The 26382-nt window shown below is 34.5% G+C and overlaps 1 protein-coding gene across 3 annotated transcripts; it reads left to right on the top strand.

Annotated features, from left to right (window-relative positions):
• The first annotated feature begins 40 nt into the window (after positions 1–40).
• Positions 41–26303, top strand: Usp16 (ubiquitin specific peptidase 16). 3 transcript variants are annotated; one of them, XM_026396136.2, is made up of 19 exons: positions 41–147; positions 917–1105; positions 3306–3407; positions 5183–5361; positions 6663–6766; positions 9260–9363; positions 10266–10447; positions 10952–11047; positions 12035–12165; positions 12471–12558; positions 13579–13657; positions 14964–15055; positions 15413–15469; positions 16386–16562; positions 18484–19147; positions 20462–20556; positions 21394–21480; positions 24489–24645; positions 24754–26303. In XM_026396136.2, the coding sequence occupies exons 3-19, from the start codon at positions 3347–3349 to the stop codon at positions 24876–24878; spliced, it is 2478 nt and encodes an 825-aa protein (XP_026251921.2). In that variant the 5' UTR covers positions 41–147; positions 917–1105; positions 3306–3346; the 3' UTR covers positions 24879–26303. The 3 variants fall into 3 exon arrangements, with proteins under 3 accessions (XP_026251921.2, XP_026251924.2, XP_026251922.2); XM_026396137.2 differs by lacking the exon at positions 41–147 and adding an exon at positions 428–738; XM_026396139.2 differs by lacking the exon at positions 16386–16562.
• Positions 26304–26382: the final 79 nt, after the last annotated feature.

A 26382-nucleotide genomic window follows, 5' to 3' on the forward strand; every position in this document is an offset into this window, starting at 1 on the left:
AATGCCGCTTCCCGGAAGTTCCGGCTTCCTAAGGGGCACGGTGGATTCGGCTCTGTTGCTCTCTATTCGTCACCGAGAGGAAGACGGAGCCGGCCGCCTAGCCCAAAGGCCCATTAGGGGATGCAGTTATGGGCGCTGTCACCGTGGGTAAGTTCTGCCTCCACTGACTCGCGATCACCACTCTTCTGAGCTCCTGCGCTCGTAGACCATGAATTTTTCCGCCCCAACCGCGTTCTCCCTGGAAGGGCCCCATTTAAGCGTGTTACTCTAACCTTTCCCGTGCTATTCTCATTGGCTTGATGTCCTGGCAGTCCCAGAAGCTGGCCAATGAATTCCAGGTGTTGGCGTCCTTCTCGACCCCGGACCCCAGGATTCCCCGGTGGGTGCGCAGCAGTTGCAAAGGGTGGGATGAGATGGGAAGGAGGCGTGGTGGCCTCTGGGAATGTAGGTGGGCGGCTGGCTAGCTACCGGGAGCGCCCTATGAGTAGGGTGGGTTTGTAGCTGCGTCCTTGTGCTTAGTAAGAATAGGATCTGTCTCCAAACCAGATGCGTACTCCCAGGCAGGACTAGTTTAGGCAGAACTTGAAAGCCACGTTTCAGAAAGATCTGACAGGATTTTCCACACACATTTGTAATGGAAGCGAGTAGGCAGGGGAAGACTGGGAGGGCAGAAGAAGGGAATTGGATCAATATGAGATGTGGTAGAGCTAGTGCTGATTTAAAATCTTCATGTAAAGAGTAAGTTGACTAATTTACTAATTCTTATCCTGAGACTCAACTGAAAACATCTAGTAGCTTTATTGTTGTTTTATAGCTGATGATACAGTACTTATTTTTCATGACTCTTTAGTTGCCTTTATAGTTGTCAAAACTTTACTGGACCTCTTTAGTGACCTCCTGTGTCCTTTACCTGCAGCAATTAGGATTCGCCTTTCAAGTGTTCCTTTGGAGTGTGAGCTGCTGCAACCAGATTTACTAGTGCTGTCTTCACTACTGCAGACTTCTGACTTCTTCGTTCTTCTTCCTTTTCTTCTTCACCAGAACTTGTTCGCTCCATTCTTTTGTACCTACCTTTTGCACATTGTAACCATCCTTTATGCCTCAGGTACTCGTTTTTTCCATTTTAACAAAAAGAAGTATTTCACGAGGAACTGCTGTATACTAGCACTGGTGGTAGATGCTACAGGCAACTCAGAAATAATGCCTAGAACCGTTTTTTCCTACAATTTCTTATTGCTGAGAGAAAAATGACATGTTCAGGTTAAAGATTTAAGAAACAGCCCAAGATAAGTATCAGATAAAGGGACAAGATGAATAATGCACACTAAAATAGTGGGGAAGTTTAGTGGAGAGGTTTATTTAAAGTGTAAGTGTTGACTAAGACTTTATTGAAATGGAAAGCTTGGAGATTTTGGATGGATGGAGAAAACTCAGAAATCAAAGGCACAGAGGTTGGGACAAGGTATTTGGAGTAGAGGCTACTGAAGAGTTGGATTTGATTGGAAGGGAAAGAATGGTGGTCTTAGAACCCAAACATCTGTGTTTTAGTTATATTTCTGTAACCCTGTGTTCTTTCACTATTTTGTTTCTGAGTTTCTTCTTTTAGTGAAATGTCCCCATTTAAAGGGTTGTGAAATCATATGTAAAAATATTTATGAAGTACTTTGAGACTTAGAAGATCAAAGGCACCATGTAGTTATTACTTCAGGTAGTTTTTTTTTTTTTTTTTTTTTTTGGTGAAAGAGTAATGAGAGTCAGTATTGCCAAAGCATTTGGGCCAAACTATGAAGGACTGTGATGGTAAAGTTGAGGAATATGGACTTGGAAATTATTAAAGGCTTTCAGTGAAGAGAGTGATGTGATTAAAAATGGCATTATTGGAAAACGAATCTGGTACTGGAATGCAGCACAGATTAGAGGGAGTTGGATTGGAGGCCAGAACTTGGGTACTATTTTTTTCTAAGATCTACAATTAAATGTTTATCTTTAAGGTAAGGAAAAGTACATAAAATATTCATCCTTTGTATGATCCTCGTATACTATTGTGTTCCTTTGTTCATTTACTTATTTTCTAAGCATTTTAAGTTATACTTGGAAAAGATAATTATCAATTGTACTTTCAGTTTTTATAGAAATCTCTTTGAATGACCTTCAGTTACACTAAGGCACCAAAAGCCAAAAAGGGGAATATTTCTAAGACACTAAGCCAGTTAGAGCACCTGCTTTGCATGTATTAGACTCTGGGTTTTCGCACGCGCACACACACACAGTAACAGTGTTTTCTCCAGGCCCTAATTTGCCCTAATCTCCACTTACACAATCAGAATTTAATGAACATTTCAGGTACAATACCTTATAATCATTTAAGGATTTGTCACTAACAAATTATTTTAATGCACAAAAAAATGGCTTTTCAAAATTATTAATATTTTTAAAGTTAGATATGTAGTTTTTCAGCATTTTTCCTGTTTTCTAATTTTGAATTGTTGATTAAAATAGTGAAATTTGATCTACAGTCATATTTGTATTCCAAAGTGATTTTGGCAATACTGTAGTAATGTAAATAGTTGATAATGAAGTTGTAATCAATTTTTTGTTAGCTGATACTATTGGAAATTCTGGTGAAGAAAAATGCATCACTTTTTATATGCAGGTTTGAAATTATTTTGTAAAATTTCTAACTATTTAGGAAGTTGCTTTCAGAATTATTTTTTAAGGAAATTTTTATATTTTTGCTGTACCAAGGATTGAACCGAGGACCTCCTGCATGCTAGGCAAGTGTTCTACCACTGAGCTCCATCCCAAACCCTTTTTATTTCTGAGATATGGTCTCACTTAGTAGGCTGCCCTTGAACTGTGATCCTCTTGTCTAAGCCTCCTGAGTGGTTGGGATTACAAGTGTGCACTATCATGCCCAGCTCAGAGTTTTTAATTGATGTGGTGAGGAGTTGAATTTCTCTTAGTGTCAAGTGTTGAGACTTTTCAAGATCTGTGTATGAAGACTGAGGCTCTCCCCTGATATTTAGATTTTTTGAAAGCCTCTTGCCTTTCTTTGCTAAGAATCATTTTCCCAAGGTATGAGGACAGGGAAGTACTATCCCAACTACCTCAAAGTTCTTATTAAAAATTAGATGATTAAAAAAAATGCAATTAAAAAATTAGATGATATATGTCAGTAGTCTTTGTAAATTATAAAATGTGATAGACATGCAAGACATTATATATGGCTTAGCTGTATTTCCTTTTCCTAGAGCAATATAAAACATTTTTTTTCTTGGTTAATCTAACTTTATCTTGTTTTCTAGATTGTTATTTTGTGTCAGTAAATAATCCATAAAGTGCCAGCATGGGAAAGAAACGGACAAAGGGAAAAACTGTTCCAACTGATGATTCCTCTGAATCTTCAGGTATATTGCACTAATTGAATCTTTAACATTTATATTCCTAAAAGGATATTTGTTTTCCTAAAAAGATTTTAACATATAAAAATAGGATCAAAATGTATATTATTGTTATGTAATCTGCATTTTAATGTTTACATTTATATGTAATTTACTAGTCTTCTATGGCATTTTAGTAGTGTATAATTCCATTGATGTAAAGGGTCACAAGTGCATATTTCATTAACTTAGCTAATTCTCTACTGTTACAGACTTAGGTAAATTTTCACTTTTTAGTTTTAAGAATGGAATAATAATGAACATCTTTGTTGTTAAATATCTGTGCACATCCAATTATTTTCTTAATATAGATCCTAGAAGTAGAACTGTTTTGAATCAAAGGGTATAATGATTTTCAAGGCTCTTTTGATTGGGTTGCTAAATTGCTATTCAGAAATGTTTTACTAATTTATAGGCCCCCTAGCAGCATAATCAAGTGCCCATTTACTTGAACCTTCACCAGTGTTGGTTATGATTATTTGTAAAAATCTTTGCTGATTTGATAGTTCAAAAGGGTAGCTTTTTTTTTTTTTTTTAATTTGACTATTGGAATTCAGCAGCTGTCTTGCATATCTCATTTGTTTTTACTTTTCTCTTGGTGCACATTCGTTGAGCATAAAGCCAGTTGTGCTACTTAAATAATTTCTAAAACTTCAGTGTTCCTGAAACAATGAAAACCGTTTAGAAGGCTTGTAAAGCCCTTTATTCACTTGACCCCAGTATAGTTTTTAGTTTCAGGGTCCAGTTGCTTATTTTTGTACCATCTGAGACCCTGCCATTCAGGGAGACAGCATGAACATTTGCAGGTTCTTATTCATAGGATTGTTCTCAGATTGCCCTTTACTCCCTGAGGTCGTAGTTTGAAGTGTGAACTGTGAAGTCAGAAACTTTCATCCAAGTTCTGGCACAGTCTTTCAGTAGTTATATGACCTTGGATTCTAAATCTTAGTTTTTCATTTGTCATTGAAAATACTAATGTGCTCTTTCTGGGTGATTGTGAGGATTAAGGAAGTATTATATGTAAAACACTTAGCATGTATTATTAACACAACTTATAGGATGTGTTAATCAATATTGGAGATTTTTTTATTACTATTAATATAGTCCAGGAATGTATATGTTATCTCCCTTGTGAAAAATTTGGAGTCTTTAGCTGCCTCTTCTTGTGATGCTATAGCATGTTTTAGAAATTCTTACAGATTAATTTATTTAGCTTCTGCTCCTACCAGAGTATGAGCTATTCAAAAGAGAAGAGGTGTGGCTTGCTTGCTTTTAGGTTGCCTAGTATCTAGTGTAGTGCCTGGCCTGAAGTAGGTGTAGTGTTGACTGAATGAGGGACTTTCTCTCCAACTTCTTTAATATAAAGAAAACACATAAAGGACCTTCCTTTAAAGAAAATAGATAAATTGAAGTGAATTTTTAGGGATGGTAGTGATTATATTTAGAACTTTAAAAATGAAAATTTCAAATTTGAATAAGATCTCTTTCTTGGATGCTTAGTGGTAGAATACTTGCCTAGGCACGAGACCCTAAGTTCACTTCCCAGTATGACCACCAAAAAGAAAAAAGGAAAAAAAAGAAAAAGCCACATAATTATCATAGTAGCCAAATATCAAGCAAGATTTTAGGGTATTTGATTGTTTATAGGGTTAATTCAGTTTTGAAGTTTGAATGAAAAATTAAGTTTTGACATTAATAAAAATCTATTTTTGGCCTCATTTTTTAATTATTTGTTTTAATAGAACCTATATGTAGACACATTAGAAAAGGATTGGAACAAGGTAATTTGAAAAAGGCTTTAGTCAATGTGGAATGGAATATTTGTCAAGACTGTAAGACGGACAACAAAGTAAAAGATAAATCTGAAGAAGAAACAGAAGAAAATCCTTCAGTTTGGCTATGTCTTAAATGTGGCCATCAGGTAATGCTTAGATTTTATTAATTTGGGATTTTAGAAAACTCTTCAAACTTGTTTTAGAAGGTGTCATCTAAAAGTACTGTTATGGCTAACTAGGACAGATGCATACTTTCAGGGAAATGATTTTGAGAGTAAGATTTGTATGTTGGCAGTTTACTGGTGAGTATTCTCAAGTATCACACTATTAAAAGAGTTAGGAAGCAGAAATAAGCAGAGGGAAAAGTTAAATTAAGCTGTTGCAACAGGTGCTCAGCTGATTATATAGTGAACTCTGGCCTTTGAGCAATATCCTAAATTAAGGCAAAGAGCCTTTATACCCATACAGAGACCTTCATTACTGGTGGCTTGTCCCTAGAGAGTATCATGGGCAGGTTCACTCCCTTTTTTTGAGGATAATCCTGGGGTTAGATGGACTTTGCTGTGAGTTCTCATCAGGCCACATTCCAGGCAGCTGGGGAAATGAATACTTTGGTCTTGAAGGTGTGTATGTGACTGCCTGGTGCATGACTGTCTGTTACACCTGCTCACATCTGTTGTTGTGGTACTAAACATCTGGCTACCAGTCAGTCCTTAGTGATGGCAGGTTATGTGTATAGGAATTTGGACTACTAGGCAGACTTGTCAGGAAGGTAAAGATGGGGCAGAGAGCCAATTTGCTTTTCCATATTGTATAAGTTGAAAAATTTCATTGAAATAGTTACTGATTCACATATAATCCTAAGAAATAATAGATATTGTTAAGCATTTTGCCAGTTTCTCCCACAGATAAATTTTATAAAACTACTGTGTTTTTAGCTGATAGTTGATATGTAAATAGGAGATTGTGGGAATTAACATTGGAAAAATAGGTTGGGATCAGAGGGTATCAGTTCCTTAGGAGTTTAAGAGAGCAATTTGTAATCTTTGAATTGTTTATGAACAGAGCTTTGTTTTAGGAACATTGAACTGAAAAAATTAAGCATGTTATGAGGGATACTAAAGTGAAGAGAATATTTGGGAGACTCTTAAGGGTCCAAAGCAGATATGACGATTTGTGTTAGTGTGGTTTATTTGTGACAGGAAAGACAAATTAGAGAGGAAGAGTACTTTTAATGCATGGTTTTCTAGATACCATCTTCCGTAAATGTCCTAAGTTGCTTATGGATATTTAATTTTTAACAAAATCCAGATTTTCTAGAGCTTAACATTTTATTTTCAAAATTGTAAAAAAGTTCTTGAGACACTTCTGTATTCATGATCAATTATGAATTCTTCTCTTTTCATGAATTTTTATAACTTTGAGGTTTATGATTTTGCTTCTCTAGGGCTGTGGCAGAAATTCTCAGGAGCAGCATGCTTTGAAGCACTATATGATACCAAGATCAGAGCCACACTGTCTGGTTCTCAGTTTGGACAACTGGAGTGTGTGGTGAGTGTTAGTTCCTATGCCTATTATGTTAAATACTGGAAAATGAAATTGTTTGAAGATGTTTAAGGAGCATGAAAGGTAAACTTCTTGCAGTGTTTACCATCACAGAAGGCTAGAGAAGGTGATGTGGTGTTATGAGATGCTTTTGCAACTTTTGTATACACATAAAATTGCAGCATATAGAAAATATAGAAATCTTTGTTCTTTTGATTTCTTGCTTATGAGATTTTTTTTTTTTTAAAGAGAGAGAGAGAGAGAGAGAGAATTTTAATATTTATTTTTTAGTTCTCGGTGGACACAACACCTTTGTTTGTATGTGGTGCTGAGGATCAAACCTGGGCCGCACACATGCCAGGCGAGCGCACTACTGCTTGAGCCACATCCCCAGCCCCTTGCTTATGAGATTATAAAATATACGGTGGGTTGTCTTTAGTTTAAAGGTTACAATGCTAAGAACACATTTCAGATAAATGAGAATAAAGTAAAAGTTTGACCATGAGTTGTATGAAAATAAATGTCAGACTGGCATGTATTTTTCTGTGTTTTTACATCATTAAAACAGATTTTTACTTAAACTATTTTCACAACGCAGAGTACTGACCACTATACGATCACGGCCAAAACTATTTTCAAAACAGTGTTCAGTGAGCATCATTTGTTAATTGTAAAATTTATTTTGTTGGTGTAGGTCTGTAGTTTAAATTATGTGTATAAATTAAATTATGTGGGGCTAGGGATGTGGCTTAGTTGTAGAGTGCTTGCCTAACACGTATAAGGCACTGGATTCTATCTTCTGCACCACATAAAAATAAATAAAATAGGGCTGGGATTGTGGCTCAGTGATTGATCAACTTGCCTCTTAAATGTGAGGCACTGGGTTTGATCCCAGCAGCAAATAAAATAAATAAGTAAATAAATAAATATTGTGTCCATCTACAATCAAAACTATAAATAAACACATAAATACTTAAATAAATACATAAATAAAACAAAGGCATTGTCCAACTACAAGTAAAGAATATTAAAAAAAATAATAAAAGAGCATGCTACAGGGACACTGCTACATCGATGTTCATAGCAGCACAATTCACAATAGCAAGACTGTGGAACCAACCTAGATGCCCTTCAATAGATGAATGGATAAAAAAATGTGGCATTTATACACAATGGAGTATTACTCGGCATTAAAAAATGACAAAATCATAGAATTTGGAGGGAAATGGATGGCATTAGAGCAGATTATGCTAAGTGAAGCCAGCCAATCCCTAAAAAACAAATGCCAAATGTCTTCTTTGATATAAGGAGAGTAACTAAGAACAGAGTAGGGACGAAGAGCATGAGAAGAAGATTAACATTAACAGGGATGAGAGGTGGGAGGGAAAGGGAGAGAGAAGGGAAATTGCATGGAAATGGAAGGAGACCCTCAGGGTTATACAAAATTACATACAAGAGGAAGTGAGGGGAAAGGGAAAAATAATACAAGGGGGAGAAATGAATTACAGTAGAGGGGGTAGAGAGAGAAGAGGGGAGGGGAGGGGAGGGGGGATAGTAGAGGATAGGAAAGGCAGCAGAATACAACAGACACTAGAATGGCAATGTGTAAATCAATGGAAGTGTAACTGATGTGATTCTGCAATCTGTATACGGGGTAAAAATGGGAGTTTATAACCCACTTGAATCAAAGTATGAAATATGATATGTCAAGAACTATGTGATGTTTTGAACAACCAACAATAAAAAAAAATAAAAAATAATAAAAAAGACAATAAAAAATAAAATAAATAATGTGTATTTACATTATGTGTAGAAATGACTTGACTTTAATATGATAACCAGTCCAGTAAAATGTCTGGAGTTTTTAACAGTATGTATATGTAGAATAGTTCTAGCTAACTATTAAAAGAAATCACCAGATTTCCTATTAATAGTTAGCTAGAACTATGCTACATATATAATATGCGTAGTTTTCATTGGGCACAATGGCATAGGTCTGTAATCCCAACAGTTTGGGAGACCGAGGCAAGAGGATTATGAGCTCAAGGCCAACCTCAGAATTTAGTGAAACCCTGTCTCAAAATAGGGCTGGAGGTGTGGCATAGTGGTAGAGCACCCTAGGTTCAATTCTCAGCGCCACACAGACACATACATAGTCTTCATAGTCTTCAGGAAAAGATTTTGTGCATTTATGTTTATGTATTACTAGAGAGCAAACTGTGGGTACTCTATCACTGACCTCCATTCTCAGCCACTTTTTCTTAAATTTTATTTTGAGAAAGGGTCTCACTAGATGCCCTTGAACTTGGGGATCCTCTTGCGTCTGCCTCCCAAGTCCCTTGTGCCACCAAACCCAGCTTAGAAAACAGAATTTTTGTTTTCAGTTGTTTTAATAGAATAATTTGACAGTACATATTTTGGGTTTCAGGAATTGTCATCTAGCTCTCCTTTTTTGCTTCTCAATTTATCATTTTTCTTCTGTGATCTTTTTGGACACAGGTGTTACCTCTGTGATAATGAAGTCCAGTATAGTAGTTCAAACCGATTGGGCCAAGTGGTTGATTATGTTAGAAAACAAGCTGGTACTATAATTCCCAAACCAGGTAAAATAATTTGTTTCTTAATAGATACTATAATGTTGATTTATATATCTGCTGATATTTAGACTTATTTATTGTGCTACCTGATGTTACATGTAGCTGCATAATGGTTAGTTGTGACTGACTTTAAAACTCTGAAACTATTTTTGATATAGAATGTAAAATGTTGAAAAATTATGCCATTATGAGGTATTAGAATGAGAAGCATTATAGTGTTGTGAGAAATGAGTAGTTATATGTGATGACAGTCTGGATGGAGACTTTGACTGTGGGGTTACTATTGATCTGTTTTATATAGTATTTAGGTGGTATACTTTTAACAAAGTTATAGTGAATCGTGAAATAAAATAAAGACTTGTAACTCCTTCTAATGGTCAGATACTTCTCGGTTTCTTCATGATAATTAAATTAATTGGTTTGATATACAGCATTTACTTTAGGCTTATGTTTTTGATAATTGTGGTCCAATTTTTTTTTTGTCAGATCTAGACAAGGATAGAGAATTGTTTTTGAGAATTGATTTTTGGCTCCTGGAATTGTTTGATTTTAAGCATTATCTAATAAATGTAGGTAAATATCCTAAAAAGAAGAATGCATAAACAAATTTCAGAAGAGATATAAGCATTTGGTTGACAAATGAAACCAAACAATATACATTTTCATATAAACTTTCCCTTTTTTATTACATAAGAATTCTCTACAAGTGAACATTTCTTTTACCTGTGAAATTACAATAAAAAACAAACAAGTAAAGAATGTGGACATAAAATAAAATTTTAAAATTGGTGACAATGGCATTAGGTAAAAGTCACGAATTCTAATGCTCTGTTTCAAGTATAACTTTGAATGTGATATGGATATTTCATATTTTGCCTTTTTTGCTGCTTTTTTTTTTTTTTAAGCAGACAGGGATAATGGAAACATTGAACTTGAAAACAAAAAATTAGAAAAAGAGAGTAAAAATGAACAAGAAAGAGAAAAGAAGGAAAACATGACTAAAGAAAATCCACCCATGAATTCTTCCCAAATAACCGTGAAAGGACTCAGTAATTTGGGAAATACATGTTTCTTCAATGCAGTTATGCAGGTGACAGTGTCATACCCCTCCACCCCACCCTTTTGAAATATAGGGTTTGTTACTTATAGTATCAAGTTTTTCCCCATGAAATTTATTTCTATGCATTCAACATAACTCAAGTAATTGTTTATTGCATGTGAATAAACCATAGTAGTGAATGGGAGTGATGGGATTTTAAAGCAATCATGGCTCCTGCCTATTGGAGCTTGCATTTGGTCAGGAAAGCCCAGGATAATTTCCACAAAAACAAAAATGTAATTAAAAGTGGTGGTGAAAAAATTGTGATGGTAGTGTAGGATAGGTACTTCTAACCAGGTGATGAAGGAGAATGTCCCTCTGAAGTGATGAAGAAGCTCAGAATTGGGTTTTAGCCAGAGTCGGGGAAAGAACAGGTCATGACTTTTCATTTCAGTTTTGGTTTTGATTTCATGTTTTGGTAGAATGCACACTTAAGAAATTTTGAATGAATTAATTTGCCTTTATGTAATTTCCCTTTTCCATCCTTCATTCTAGAATTTGTCACAAACACCAGTGCTTAGAGAGTTACTGAAAGAAGTGAAAATGTCTGGAACAATTGTAAAAATTGAACCACCTGATTTGGCACTAACAGTATGTACTTTAAAAAAACTTTTATAAATTTCCTCTGTGAATATCTATGTTCTGAACTGTTTTCAAAGAAAACAATTTTCTACATTACTTCTTTGTTTTTGCTTTTTTAAAATTTTGTACTTTTTGTTTTTTTTCCATGGTACTGGGAATTGACCCTAGGGCCTTGCACATGCTGCCACTGAGCAACATCCCCAGCCCTTTTGTTTTTATTTTATACTACTAAATTAAACATGAACAGGCTAATGGAATTTATGAGGAGCCTTTACATTTGTTTGCTTTGTGAGCTAGTGCTCTGCTTCACTTTTGGCAATGTTGATATTTGTGAAACTCTAGGCCTGCATTTTTGTTCTTAATGTCTTTTTTTATCCCTACCCCCCCTCTTGGTACTAGGATTCAAACTCAGAGCCTCACACATGCTAGACAAATTTTTTTCCACTGAACTATACTTCCAGCCCTTCGTTTTAACATCTTTTAAAGTGACTTATAGCCAAATGAATTCATTTTTATTATTTACATTTTGCTTTAAGTTTTTCAGTTCTTTGGTAGTAACTTCCTGATAGTCTAAAACTAAAATAGAGCTGACTTCTTTATAAGATAGTCTTTTACCATAGAGTTTCTTTTATCTTTGTGTGTGTGTGTGTGTGTGTGTGTGTGTGTGTGTGTGTTAGTGGGGATTGAACCTAGGAGCACTCTACCATTGAGTGAAATCCCCAGCCCTTTTATTTTTCATTTTGAGTCAGGGTCTCCTTAAGTCACCTAGGTTGGCCTCAAACTTGCAGTCTTTCTGCCTTAGTTTTCTGAGTCTCTCGAATTACAGGCATGCACCACTGTACCTGTCATGTTTCTATATCTTTTTATATAATTTTCAAACTTAAATAGAGCAACTCTATCAGGAACATTGGTAATATATGTTAACTAGTTACATTTGGGTAGAGTAAGTGATTCTAAAATTTGACTGAAAAATGTAATTTTTATTTCCATATTCAGGAACCCTTAGAAGTAAACCTTGAGCCTCCAGGTCCTCTTACTTTAGCCATGAGCCAGTTTCTTAATGAGATGCAAGAGACCAAAAAGGGAATTGTGACACCTAAAGAACTCTTTGCTCAGGTCTGTAAAAAGTGAGTATCCACTTGATTGTGCCTTTAATGCATCAGTAAAATGCTGAGAAATAATTTTAAAAGTTAATGGTGTTAGAGTCAACCCAGTAAATATATATACTAATTATAATTTATTTCATTTGTATTTAAAGAATTGAACTTTATGTGATAATTACATCTGCCAAGGGCATTATTAGACTAAACAGGAATTTTGAGAAAACTGGGACACCCTAATATTAAGATAGGATCCTAAGGTCTCTTAAAAATAGCTTCATGTTTTAATTGACTCATTGTTGCTTTTCTTTTTCTTTTTTCCTTTTCTGTAGAGCAGTGCGGTTTAAAGGCTACCAGCAGCAAGACAGCCAGGAGCTACTTCGCTATTTACTGGATGGGATGAGAGCAGAAGAACACCAAGTTAGCATATTATTACCACCATATTTTATAATCCCATCTCATGAGCTTGTCTGCTATTTGTTATTTAAATGTTATTAAGCAGTGGAAGCTAGTCATTGAAGCTATTGTACTTTTAAATTTTTTTTTTCTGTACTGGCTTTTTTCAACTAATGTTTTCTTCATTAGAATAGATCAAGAGAATTAGAAATGATTCTCCTTTTCATAATGCTTTAGTTTACCTGATTTGGTTTACAGCAACATTGTTCTTTAAGGGTCCTATTTTACTAGCTCTACCAACTGATATTTTTCCCAACCAGTTCCCAGTTGCAGCATACCTTTCTTCTTTTTCCGAGTGTGATTAAGAGCAGTTTTTTGAATGTAAGAAGCATTTTCATTTTATAAAACTTAAGGAACATTTGTTGCATTTAGAAAAATTTGTCTGTTGCCAGGATGTAAAATAATGTATTTGGTGATGTGAATATAATTAATATAATATCACAATGGTGATAGTAACCATAATAGCAACTAATACTAGAGCTACACTTAGTGGAGCACTGTTGTCTGTAGTTCTCACAACCAGTCGGTGGGGTAGGTCCTCTTACTATTTTCTCATTCTATAAAACTGAATCTAGTGTATAGAGAAGTTTGGTACTTAGTTCAAGGTCTCAGCCTGTAAAGGCAGAGCTGAACATCTAGTTCTGGAGTCAGTTCCTATAGCTCTCATGCAAACACTCTTTTTCGAGGATAAGACATTTCAATGTGTTTCCTAAGGAAGTGGGCATGCTTTGAAAAGCTTTGGTTTACATAGACTTAAGATCTTGAAATGATAAGATAGTACCTTTTTTCAGGTTATTGATTGTGTTAGAGTTATAATTCTTTTTAGCTCCTTGAATTAATTTTGAAAATGTGATTTTGGAAGAATTAATTTTTATTTCAGTAAATCTGGAGAGCTACGTCTTGATCCTTTCTTGATTACATATTTTCTAAGGAAATTAACTTTAAAATTTAATAGTATATATATATCCATTTTATTACTTTTAGAGAGTGAGTAAAGGAATTCTTAAAGCATTTGGTAATTCTACTGAAAAATTGGATGAAGAACTAAAAAATAAAGTTAAAGGTAATGTCTAATTTTTTGAACTAAAACACTATAGTTGAATTCCTCTGTACCTTAGGACAAGATTGCCGGCACTTGTATTTCAAATCCTCAATTATTAACGTATAATTTCTCTACATCACTGTTGATTTTTAAAAATTATTTAGTACTCCATAGGTGAATATTTAAAAAAATTAACTTCTGGTTTATTCTTTATGCATTATTATACTGAAATTTATAAAGATTGAACTAAGATGATATCACAGTCTTGTTTTTAAAAAACTTAGAACTATAATTAATAGTAAATAATGAATCACATTAATATGAGTTGTCAGTAGCTGGTTATTAATCATAGAGCCAACTTCGATTTTACTGTTGGGTGACATATAAAGATTTAGGACAGATATGTCCAGTAGATCTTATTGTGGTGATGGAACTCTTCCACATGCTGTCCTGTGTAGATGCTACTAGCCACGTGTGGCTCTGGAGCTCTTGAAATCTGAATGGTGAAACTGAAGAACTGAATTGATATTTAGTTTTAATTAAATTTAAATGGCCATAAGTGACTAAGAGGTACTGTATTATAAAGTTGTGGTTCCAATCAACTGTTGATAATTCTACCTTTTTGGTACCCTAGAGAGCCTGGCCAGTAGTAGAGAATTGTGGCTCCTGTGTCCATTTATTATAAAAGTATGTTTTTATATCAGTGGACACTTATCATTTGAATAATACATATAAATTTTATATATTTGGAAAATTGAGTGATTAGGTAATAAAATTATGTCACCTTACATTAAGAGTATCAAGATTCTTTCTGGGAACTTCGAAAAATCAAAAGGAAGATTTCATCTGAAATATTTTCCTGAGTTTTTTTATTTTTAATTATAAAAGTAGTTCAGTTTTAGAGTTTACAAAGTAAATTACATGCATTTTGTCTCCAAGTTTGGTACCAATGCCTTTATTAGAAAATCAGTGAATGTTAGAGCTAGACATTCATCCTCGTCTGATCTGCTTATTTTACTATTGGAGGTATTAGTATATAGAAAGTCTCACGACTTGCACTATTTGGTTCACACTGACTAAGAGATCATCCATAAGAACATTTCTTTTCTTAATTCATAAAAGGTGATTGTGTTCAGTTGTGTTATGTCTAGAGGCAGAGTATATGTAGCTGCTGACTTCTATAGTATAAAGATAAATAATGCTAATTATGAATGGAGGAAAAATTATTGGATAAGAAATGAAAAATTTTAGAGTTAGGTAAGTAAATAGTTTTATCTTTTCTTATTCAAGTAATTACATAAAGTAATTACAAACTTTTTCCCTACAGATTATGAAAAGAAAAAATCAATACCAAGTTTTGTGGACCGTATCTTTGGTGGTGAACTGACTAGTACAATCATGTGTGATGAGTGTAGCACTGTAAGTGGATATAGTGTGGGCTGCATGTATTCATTAATGTTTCCTGAAAACAGTTTATTGTTCCCTTCAAAAAAGGAAATATCTAACTTCATAGAATATTCTTTGTTGAACTATCCAAATGTGTATGGTTTTTTTGCTGGAAAATTTTAGCACTTCTAAAATTTGAAGTTGCTTTAATCTTTCAATTTATTTCCCCTAATCTGAAGTCCTCAAAATTGTGTATTTTTTTCATTTCAAATTTTCATAACCCGTTATTAAAACCTACTTCCTCTTCACCCAAATGGGGAGGATCTTGATATGTAATGTTTAATGTGAATTTCTTCCTTCCTTTTACATTTTCTTTTTTGTTTGGTTAAGGTTTCTTTGGTTCATGAATCTTTCCTTGATTTGTCTCTCCCAGTTTTAGATGATCAGGTAAGACTATAAAATTTATTTTGTTGAAGTAGATTTTTTTTGTTTCTGTTAGATTTTTTATGGGGAAAAAAACCTCGTCACCTTTTTCAAATTTATTATTACTAGTCCATGAAGAAGTTTTTCGTAAATTTACTTTCGATAGAATAGATTTTTGGATTTGAATCAAAAATGGGATATATTTTTCTTTTAAGAAAGAAAGGGTGATATGTATATAATTCTTCATAGGTAATTAACTTGATTGCCTTACCCATAGGGAAGTATTTTCCTCCCATTAAAATTATTATTTATTATTTAAGGCTAACCACAGATCCATTGCAGTCTTATGTACATAAATATTAAATAGATATTATTATCTCAATTGTAAGCCTTATTGGTTTGGCTTACCTTTAAGTGGTTGTAGGGAAAAGGAGACATTTCATGAATGTGGGATAAATCGTTCAACTTCCTGTGAAGTAGGGATCCCTTGCCTCATTACTTAGTGGTTAAAGTCATACCACACTTACTTTATTCTCTTTTTCTGTAAAACTATCATTTACATACAAGGAAAGAAAAGAATTAAAAGAAGTACCTGCAGTCTGATACATAAATCATTTATGAACAGAAAAGACATTTAGAAATGGACTCATTTACAATGTGATACAGCATGTAGTTAGTAACATCCATTGCATTCCTTTCTATTACACTTAGATGTGAAGTTCCTTTTTTGCTGTTTTATTTGCTTTCTTTCTCAGTATGTGAAGATTGCTTTCTAGTAAGTGAGATGAATGCATTTTGTCCTAGGCATGTTTTCAAATATTTTGGAAGTAAAACTAGTATAAAATAGAAGTAAAAAAATTTGGGGTAATATGAATTTTCTTTCAACCACCAGGTGGATGTAAAGTTTTGGTATTAACCAATATTTTCTCCATATTTTAAGAGTGGTAAGAAAAGTATAAATGATAAAAATCTGAAAAAGACAATGGAGGATGAAGATAAAGATAGCGAGGGAGAAAAAGATAATGACAGTTACATAAAAGAGAGACATGATATTCCTTCAGGAACAAGTAAGCACTTACAGAAAAAAGCAAAGAAGCAAGCGAAAAAGCAAGCCAAGGTGTGTAACTGGAAAAATCATGCTTTTATTTTACATTCTGAACTATTGAGTTGTCTGAATTTGACAATTATAGAATTAGCTCATTTAGTATTATCTGCAGGGAAATTGCTTTGAGTGTATGTAAAGAAAAGTTGCATTTCTTTTTTTAATCTGGCATCATGTGTGATAACTGTTTTTAATAAACAGTTCATTTTTAACTTGGTTTTTTGAGTTGTTAACACTTGACATTTACAAATTTAAAAATATATAAAGATATACAGTAACTTAAGTCATCTACTATCATTTTATGACATAGATAACTACTGTCTTTAGTTTTCTATGTATTCTTCTGGAATTTGTTTTGGAAAATTTAAGGAAATACAAATATGTTAGAAACTTTACTTTTTTTTTTTTTTTTTTTTTTTTTTTTTTACTAAAAACACTGTTCTGGTCCTGTTTTTTGTTTGCTTATATACCTACTTAGATTTTTGGATGCCATTTCATTTCAGGATAGAAAGTGTCTTCATTTTTTTTCCCTGCTGCATTATAGTTGTTTCATGGATGTACTATAATTCATTAGCTGTTTCTCTGTTGATTTTGGTTGTTTTTAGTATTTGCAATTTTGGTCATTGCTGTAGTGAATAATCCTGTATTTATATCACCTGTAGGGTAAATTTTGAGAAGAAGGATTACATTTGTAGTTTCAATAGATATTTTCTAGTTGTCTTCCACAAAGGTCTCAATTTATATTCACACCACCACTTGTTTCTTCTGATCTTGATAGCAGGGTGATACAATCTTTTCTTCTAGTCTAGTAGGTGGAAAATACTATCTCAATGCAATTTTGTTTTGCATTTGTTTTAGTATAAATGAGGTTAAACATATTTTCATGTTTCAGAGCCATTTTATTTATCTTTTCTTTTTTTGAATTATTCTTCCATTTTTCATTTGTTTGTTCTTTTCATTTGTTTGTTCCTCTGTTTTTACTGACACGTTAGAGTGTTTGGTGTCATCTTGTGTTGTTCTTCATCTTTTTGGTATTATAGATTAACCTCACAGAGACTATCCTTTGAATTACAGCCAAAAATGCCAACACCTTTGGGTCTTTAGGTACTCAGAAAACAGGAATTTTGATAAAATAGCTTTGTTTTTCTCAAGAGGAAATAGGCTACAGAGGCAAAAAAAAAAAAAAGAGCGAAAAGAATGATTTTTAAGGGGAAAATCCTTAATTGTCCTCTGTACATGTGTCCAGGTGACCTCTGTGCTTTTTCATTAACTTTGTCATCCATCCTTCTGTCCAGAGCAGTCCTGTACTTACGCGTCTTTTCTTTTTTTTGTAAAGAGAGAGAGAGAGAGAGAGAATTTTTTAATATTTATCTTTTAGTTTTCGGTGGACACAACATCTTTATTTTATTTTTATGTGGTGCTGAGGATCAAACCCAGCGCCCCGCGCATGCCAGGCGAGCGCACTACCGCTTGAGCCACATCCCCAGCCCAGTTTATTCTTTATCTTAGTGAAACTTTGACCAAATAATCATAATCATAAGTTATATGGATACATCTTTTTGTTGAGAATACAGTAAAATCTACCACATTGTGTAATGCTTGGCTGCTTGAGTTTAATAGTTGTAGTACTCTGTCTAGATCACTTCTCTTAAAAAAAGGGTTTATGCCTTGCATATTTCTATTTCCCCAGTGCAACAATTTTTTGATTGTTTCTGATTTCATATTAAGACTTTTTCTTCATAATTTATTTGAACCCTGATAGCCAAGGAACTTTTATAATGAGATTCTGATAGTGAACTCCTCCTTATGAAATTATTTTTGATCAGTAAATAGCAAAATTTGATGTGGTACATGTGCTCTATTCCTGTGTCTCCATTTCTTTGTCCCCTTCCACCCCACCCCCGCCTTTGTAATGTTTTATATTCCTTTTACACAGAACCAACGAAGGCAACAAAAAATTCAAGGAAAAGTTCTTCATTTAAATGATATCTGTACCATTGACCATCCTGAAGACAATGAATGTGAGGCTGAAATGTCACTTCAGGAAGAAGTAGAAATTAAATCCAACTATATTTCACAAGAGGAAGTTACACATAAAGAATTTTGTGTTAATCAAAAAGATTTGAATGGACAAGAAAAAATGATAGAAAATATAACTGACAATCAAAAGTCCATAGAGGAAATAGATATTAAAAATATCGATATGGATAATGATCTGGAGGAATTGGCATCATCTCCCTCTGAATGTACTAGGAATTTAAATGGTACCTTTCTGAAAGAAGGGAGTAATGGAGAGATGGACATTTCCAGTGGTTTCAAAAACCTTAACTTAAATGCTGTTCTTCAACCTGATGAAATAGATATAGAGATTCTGAATGACAGTCATACTTCTGGGACAAAAGTATATGAGGTTGTAAATGAAGATCCAGAAACTGCTTTCTGTACTCTTGCAAATAGAGACACTTTGAACACTGATGAGTGTTCAGTTCAACATTGTTTATATCAGTTCACCCGTAATGAGAAACTTCGAGATGCAAATAAACTGCTTTGTGAAGTCTGCACACGGAGGCAATATAATGGACCAAAGGCAAATACAAAAGGTATTTAGATTTTCTTACTGTAAATAAAATTAATATGAAGGGGTACATTTTGCACTGTAGAGATGGAGTAGTCTTCTGTTGTGATCTTATCAGGATTTGGATAGCATGAATAAGTGCCTTCTTGAAGGTAAATGTTTCAATGGAAGAATGAAAGAAGAATTTTATTGAGGTGACTAGTATTCTGTGATATCACAGCAGCAATAGGTTAAGTGGGACAGTGTACTGTCCATCACCTTTCTCAGAGGTAGATTATTCCACTGGAATGCAATCACCACAGCTTCCTGACAGATAGTGTTTCCTTGCATTCATAGCTCCCTGTCGGCATTTGTGATGATCTTTGTTTCCCTTGCATCCAGGAAGTCATGCTTGAACTTTTTAGCGTACTTATGTGATGTGTCTATTGCAAAGGACTAGAGTGACCATCCTTTTGTACAGTTTCCATCAAATAAGAAACAGACATTGACAGTTCCTCTTCTTTTCCTCCCTTTCCCTTTTTTATTTTTTTAAGTTAGGTAAGTGAGAGAGGAAAGGGCTACAAATTCCTGAGGACTTTTACTAAAAGTGGTTGAAGTATTTTAAAATCCTATTTTTTAATTTATTGACATGTAGATATAAAAAGGAAACATATTGCTTTTGTGGGAAATTTTTTTTCCATATAGAATTTTTTGATTTAGAGAAGGCAGTGGCAAACTAAGGTCCATAGGCTAAATTTGAGCATCTACCTGTGTTTTTGTGGTATCTGAGCTAAAACATAGTTTTTTTTTTTTTTTTTTGGCTCTTTTTTTTTGTGGAGGGAAATGCATGAGGCACTTCTAGTCAACCAATTTGATGATGTTCCACTTAAAAATAAATTTGTGAGAGCAAGCATTTGCTGGGATTGAACCCAGGGTCTCATGTATGCTACGCAGGCCCCCCACCATTAAGCTATACCTGTAGCCCTCAAAAATGTTTTTTATAAGCGAATATTTGTAAATTTTGTGATGAAAGGAAACAGCCACTTCAAACCCTAACAAACCAAAATGTTATGTGTCATCTAAAGTAATTTTGTTCTTCTCTTTAGTAGAGTGCACTCAAGACTTAATTTATTAAATTTTTATTTCATCCATAAAAATTTATGGGAAATTTGTTTTCTATATAAAATATCTAGAAAACATCCTTGGATATTTGCCCCTTGATCCAAAAGCCTAAAATATTTAATATCTTTTCCTTTACAGTTTGCTGATCCTTGCTTTAGATATCTGATTTTATAGCAAACTGAATACTTCAGAAGTCAAAAATAATCTTTCATTTGCTAAAATTTGTCCTTTTCTCTAGGTGAAAGAAAACATGTTTATACCAATGCCAAAAAGCAGATGCTAATTTCTCTTGCTCCTCCTGTTCTCACTCTTCATTTAAAGAGATTTCAGCAGGTACCATTTGTTATCCCAGATTTGTTTTAAGTATATAATATTTACTGTTATTGTTTTAATATATTAATATGTTTCTTTGGTTTTCTTTAATTCTGTCTTCAAAGAAATAAGTATATATGTGTGTGTGTATGTGTGTGTGTGTATATATATATATACACACACACACATATATATATATATATATGGGCAAGTGCTTGTCAGAGAGGAAGAGACGGCATTTAGGTATAGTTCTTCCTCACTTTTCTTAGAACTCATGCTGCTCTTTTTATAGTACCTTATTTTAACCTTAATTCCAGACTTAAAAAGGTAATGTAATACTTAAATCTCATACTCAGGAATATTATAGTTATTTTTCTGTTTTGTGTATTACATTTTATTTTTACTGATCCTTGATAAAAAGATATTGATACTTTGGACTTGCATCATTTTGGTGACCCAGTCTTTTCTTGCAATAGCAGTGTGACTTTCAAATTCTGTTCTAAACTTCTAATCTGATTTTTCTGGGTGACTGAGGCAGAAACATTCAACCTGGAAGTTGTGATGATCCTGCCACAGCTTCCCTGGTTGCTAAGATTTCAGGCTTGCAGCCATTATGCCTGGCCCAGCTTTCTTAATGTTCTGGTGTGTGTGTGTGTGTGTGTGTGTGTGTGTGTGTGTGTGTGAATGAAAGAGAGAGATACGTGCACTTAGCCAAAAAAAATCAACTTGGGATCAAAAACAAATCTCCAAGACTGAACCAGGACTATATGCTCATGTTTGGATATTGGAGGCGGGTACTACTTAACATGCACACCTTTCTAGGGTAAGAAATTGAATTTGTTTGTCCTTCTCTTTTAGGCTGGTTTTAACCTACGCAAAGTTAACAAACACATAAAGTTTCCGGAAATCTTAGATTTGGCTCCTTTTTGTACCCTTAAATGTAAGGTAGGTGAGAGTGGTCTTATTTTAAAGCAAATTCTTTAAAGAGAAATCAGATAAATATGGTTGAATGTTCAGATTATTATACATAGAACACATGTGAACTTAATCCAACATGTTAGTGATTCTCGGAAAGCCCTGCAAAGTAGACGATGCATCAACTAATATTTAAAGTAAAAGTTAGTAAGATGAGTCAAAATGACATGAGTGCTTCAGGCACAAAGAACAACAGGAACAAAGGCATAACAGTGTAGTATAGGGTGTAGGGACTGGCAAAGTTAGCAGTTCTAGACTAGCTTATAGAAAGTACAGGGAAGTAGGGAAATGAAGCCTGAGAGGTGAGATAGCAATGAAGAGTTTCATGATGAGGAACTTCTTAGTAATGCAAGGAGACTCTGAGGAGTTTAAAGCAATGGGGTGACGAGGTTTTATATATATACATAAAACATAGGTTATGTGCTGACATATGAAGACTGGGTTTTAGGAGAGAAATTCTAGAGGTAGTAAGTTGGATTATTCAGTAAGTAATGAGGCTTATAAAGTAGGGCAGGGGAAAGGGAAGGTGAATATTTCAGGATACAGCAACATTAACCACTGAGAATTGCTTGGTGCTGCAAGGTGAGACAGAGGCCTTTACCTGGATGCTAGTGTGGCACAGAAGCAGTTGAGGGTGACTACTGTAGCCTGTATGAATAGGCAGACAGAATGCTATAAATTGAGTTAGGAAATACAAGAACAGGTTAGAAAGTGGAGAAAGGACAATGAGTTCAGTTTTGGATACAGTGAGTATCAGATATCTTTGAAATATTCATGAGGTTAATGTCTAGGAAACATGTCTGAAGCCCAAGGGCAGAGAGTTTAGGGCTGGAGATACAGGTTTGGAAATCATGTAGGCAGTGATTAGAAGTGAGATGGATTCTCTGATATGTGGATGCTAATTCACAGTAAAGAAAGGGGGAATAGAGAAACTTTGGATTAAACAGTGGGACTGAAGGGAAGGGAGAGAGTATAGGGGTAGGAATGATAGTAGAATGAAATGGACACTATTACCCTATGTGTGTGTATGATTACACCACCTGTGTAACTCTACATCATGGACAACCAGAATAAGAAGTTATACTCCATTTATGTATGATGTGTCAAAATGCATTCTATTGTCATGTGTAACTAATTAGAACAAATTTAAAACATAAAAAAAAAAAAAAGTAGTGAGATGGGATCACTTGTGTACTATATAGAGCCTGAAGAAAAAGATCAGGTAGCCAAGGGCAGAGGTTTTGAACATCTGAGTGAACAGGGCAAAGGTAGGAGAGGATACTTTCTGTGTGAATTTTAAAATGATGAGAATTTACTTTCCTCCCTCCCAATTAAAATTCTTTAAGGTGTGATTTCAGAGTGGGTGAGTAAATTATAATTATTATTATCACCACAAGGCTAGGTTACTTTAGCTGGTAAGTGGAAATACCTCTCATTACTTTTGAATACAAGGTCACCAGGAATCCATCTTTTGCCTAAAATACCATTGCCATGTGCTCAAGTTTCAAGGAAAGACTAAGTGTGAACTGAGTGTCAAGAATATCATAGAAAGGGACTAAAAACTAACAACTAGACAGCATAGAGGTCATGCTATGAATTTTTAAGAATAGCATTGGAACTTCAGTGGGTTATGGAGATCAAGTATGTATATATTATTAGAAGCTTTATTGAAAAGGAAAAGAGGTGGACCATTGAAGATTATTTCCAAAAATTTCTAAGACTTAAGTAGGTTTGTAAGCCTAGAGGAAAATCTAGAAGTTGAAGATATCAGAGGAAGCTAGGAGGGCTGAGGGTTGGAGTTTGGTCTTTGAACATAAGGGAGAGGATTGTTTCTTGAGAATGGACAACTTGGAGTTGGGTAGGCTGTGTCCCAGTTTTTCTGAAGTGGGAGGTGAGGTTAGTAAGAGAATAAAAGATTGGAGATAAGGAAGTGGTGAATAGTTGGGACCATAGCTGTGGAGGGCATCCATGGAAGAATCAGGTAGCTCACATATGGTCTGAGTTCTCACACTTCAAATGTGCATAGGTAATCACCTGGGAATCCGACCTACAAAGTGATTTTGTATGGCTGGAGTGGAGAAATACCATCTCCAGATGGTATTTCTAATAAATTCTCAGGTGGTGCCCGCTTTTGCTGTTTCACACACATCCTGAACAGCAAAGTGTGTACTGCAAATGGTGATGAGGACAATGATGACAAAAGAAGTCTCACAGGCCAGAATAAAAGGAGGACTAGATGATTTGTTAAATAGTAAGAATACCTGAGGTGAAAGTTGAATAGAATTATGGACTGAAACTAGATTAGTAAGATTCTGAAGTTCAACAGTTCTGAGTGATGACCAAAGCCCAGAATCTAGTTCTGACCATGATAAGTAGCTAAAATGGAATGGTAATGAAAATTCTGTGAGGGTTCCAGTGAGCACTGAAGTATCTGGAAAGCTGACAGGATTTAGAATGAAGTAAAAAGTTCTTTGGTGAATATGGAGGCATAAAGATGAATGTAGTGATTGTGATACTCTAAGGATTTTTGAGAGTAACCTGTAATTGGTCCTTGTCTTGAAGAATGCTTGTCCTTATTGTTAGCCCTATAGAGTATGTGTTCTTTAAAGAAAAAGGAAAGTGAGTACTTAAAAGTTTGTGCTTCTGTCCCTAGAGGGCATCTAAAAATGTGAGTTGGTTTTTGGTACACAGATGACATTGTTGTTTTGTTAAGGACTTGCAGCTCATGGCTTATGGTTTCTGCAGCAGGAAAACAGCAATGCCAACTTTCGGGGGGGGGTGGGAACCCACAACAACAAAGCAAACAAAAAAAATCCCAGAAGTATCTGTAGGCTAAGAAGAAGTAAGGGAGAAAATTAAGTTCAGACTCATGAATAATTTCTACACTCTGAAAGGATGAATAGTGTAAACTTACCTTGCCAATGACATCTGTACAAATGGAACTAGAACTAACTTTTGGATTCTGTTCATTTTTAAAGAATGTTGCAGAAGAAAACACAAGAGTACTATATTCATTATATGGAGTTGTTGAACACAGTGGTACCATGAGGTCGGGGCATTACACTGCCTATGCCAAGGCAAGAACTGCAAATAGTCATCTCTCTAATCTCATTCTTCATGGAGATATTCCACAAGGTAAGTTGTCCTGGAAAATGTAGGCACTAAGCAGATTATGGCAAAATCAGAAAATAATCAATTTGAATTTTCCCATTTATATTTAATTTTATATTTTCTTCTTGACAGATTTTGAAATGGAATCAACCAAAGGGCAGTGGTTTCACATCAGCGACACACATGTGCAAGCTGTGCCTACAGCTAAAGTTCTAAACTCACAAGCATACCTCTTATTCTATGAGAGAATACTGTAACAACAAAAAAGTGCTTTCTTTGGAAATGCATTTGTGGCTTTTTTGTAATGGCTGTTATTAGTAACAATAAAAAATTAAAGACTATAAATCATGTTCACTTAATACTAAATACCTGACAGAAGAAATCATGTTTATTTAAGTATCAAAGGGAAAGCACTTAAAAATTCAGTGAATTTTTTTTTTTGTATTGTCATAGTGGTTTTTATTCTCGCTTCATTTCTGAAAAGTAAATTTGAATTATTTAATTCCTGTGCTTAATGTTTGGGTGGTGAATTATGACCCATCAATAAACTGACTTCCCCCAAAACTTGTTTTATTACTTTAGATTTTAAGTTACATTGACTGCACTAGATAACATTAAATATTTGCTGTTATCAAAGTATAACATAGGACAAACTTAGACTGTAGTTTGATACCAAATCCTCTTTTATGCCAGCATGTCAAGAGGAAGTCTGCAAATTGTCCTTCTAAAAAATTCCTTTTTTACCCAAGTTAGCCAATACTGGGTTAGTTACAACCAGGTTTAGAACATCAAGCCTATCAGAACTTCTTGTATAGTTCAACATTTTAGAATTTTATGAATTAGAAAACTTTGCATCATTCCTCTGATGAGTTTATATAAAAACCAGTCAACCAAACTGTTTCTAAAATACCTTTGAGCTGGGTGCAGTGGCTTAGGCCTGTAATTCCAGTAACTCGAAGCTGAGGCAGGAGGACCACAAATTCAAGGCTAGCCTCAGCAACTTAGGGAGACCCTGTCTCAAAATATAAAAATGGCTGGGGATGAGGCTAAGTGGTAAAGCGCCAATGGGTTCAATTCCCAGTACCAAAAAAAGCAAATCCTTTGAAATACCAAAAACAATATAATTCTGAACTATTATTCAAGGGAAGGGCCTATGTCACCAATACATGTAATAGCACATATCCTATAAAAATAAATCTTTTTGTACATGGTCTTTGTTTTTCAACTTTCCTTACTGATCTTAGAGGATCTGCTTTATGAAAATCCACTTGCTTACTATGGAAATCTAGTCCAGGAATTGGCAGACTTTTCCAATCAAGGGCCTGATACTTAAACTCTGATTTTTGGACTCATTTGGTCTGTCACAAGTACTCAACTCTGCCATTCCTTTGTGGAAAGTGGCATCTGACAACATGTGACTGCATAGGCGTGGCTGTACTGAAATTTAAAAAACCAGGCAACAGGCCATGCAAGGGCAGTTGGTCACTACACACATCAAGTGACTGAAGTCCCACAGCTAATGTGATGACTCCATTAAGTTGAGTAACAAATATAATGATAATGTTTGAAAATACTGTTTTATATTTCTTTTGAGAAAATAGGCAAATGATGAAAGGGTTTGAAAATATGTATTTCTCAGTTTATAAAAATACAAGAATACATAAGTTCTAGATCATGATCTCCAATCTATTTTAATGCACCTGTGTCAATCAATTTCATTGTAGAATTACTGGGATTTACAAGATTGAAAAAAATTCAGTA

This window comes from Urocitellus parryii, chromosome 2 (assembly GCF_045843805.1).
Source record: "Urocitellus parryii isolate mUroPar1 chromosome 2, mUroPar1.hap1, whole genome shotgun sequence".
Lineage (NCBI taxonomy): Eukaryota > Metazoa > Chordata > Mammalia > Rodentia > Sciuridae > Urocitellus > Urocitellus parryii.

Coding starts and splice junctions, on each gene's coding strand:
- Usp16 (XM_026396136.2), top strand. CDS start 3,347: ATGGGAAAGAAACGGACAAAGGGAAAAACTGTTCCAACTGATGATTCC. Junction 19,148..20,461: donor ACCAAAGGCAAATACAAAAG/GTATTTAGATTT, acceptor CCTTTTCTCTAG/GTGAAAGAAAACATGTTTAT. Junction 24,646..24,753: donor TCATGGAGATATTCCACAAG/GTAAGTTGTCCT, acceptor TCTTCTTGACAG/ATTTTGAAATGGAATCAACC.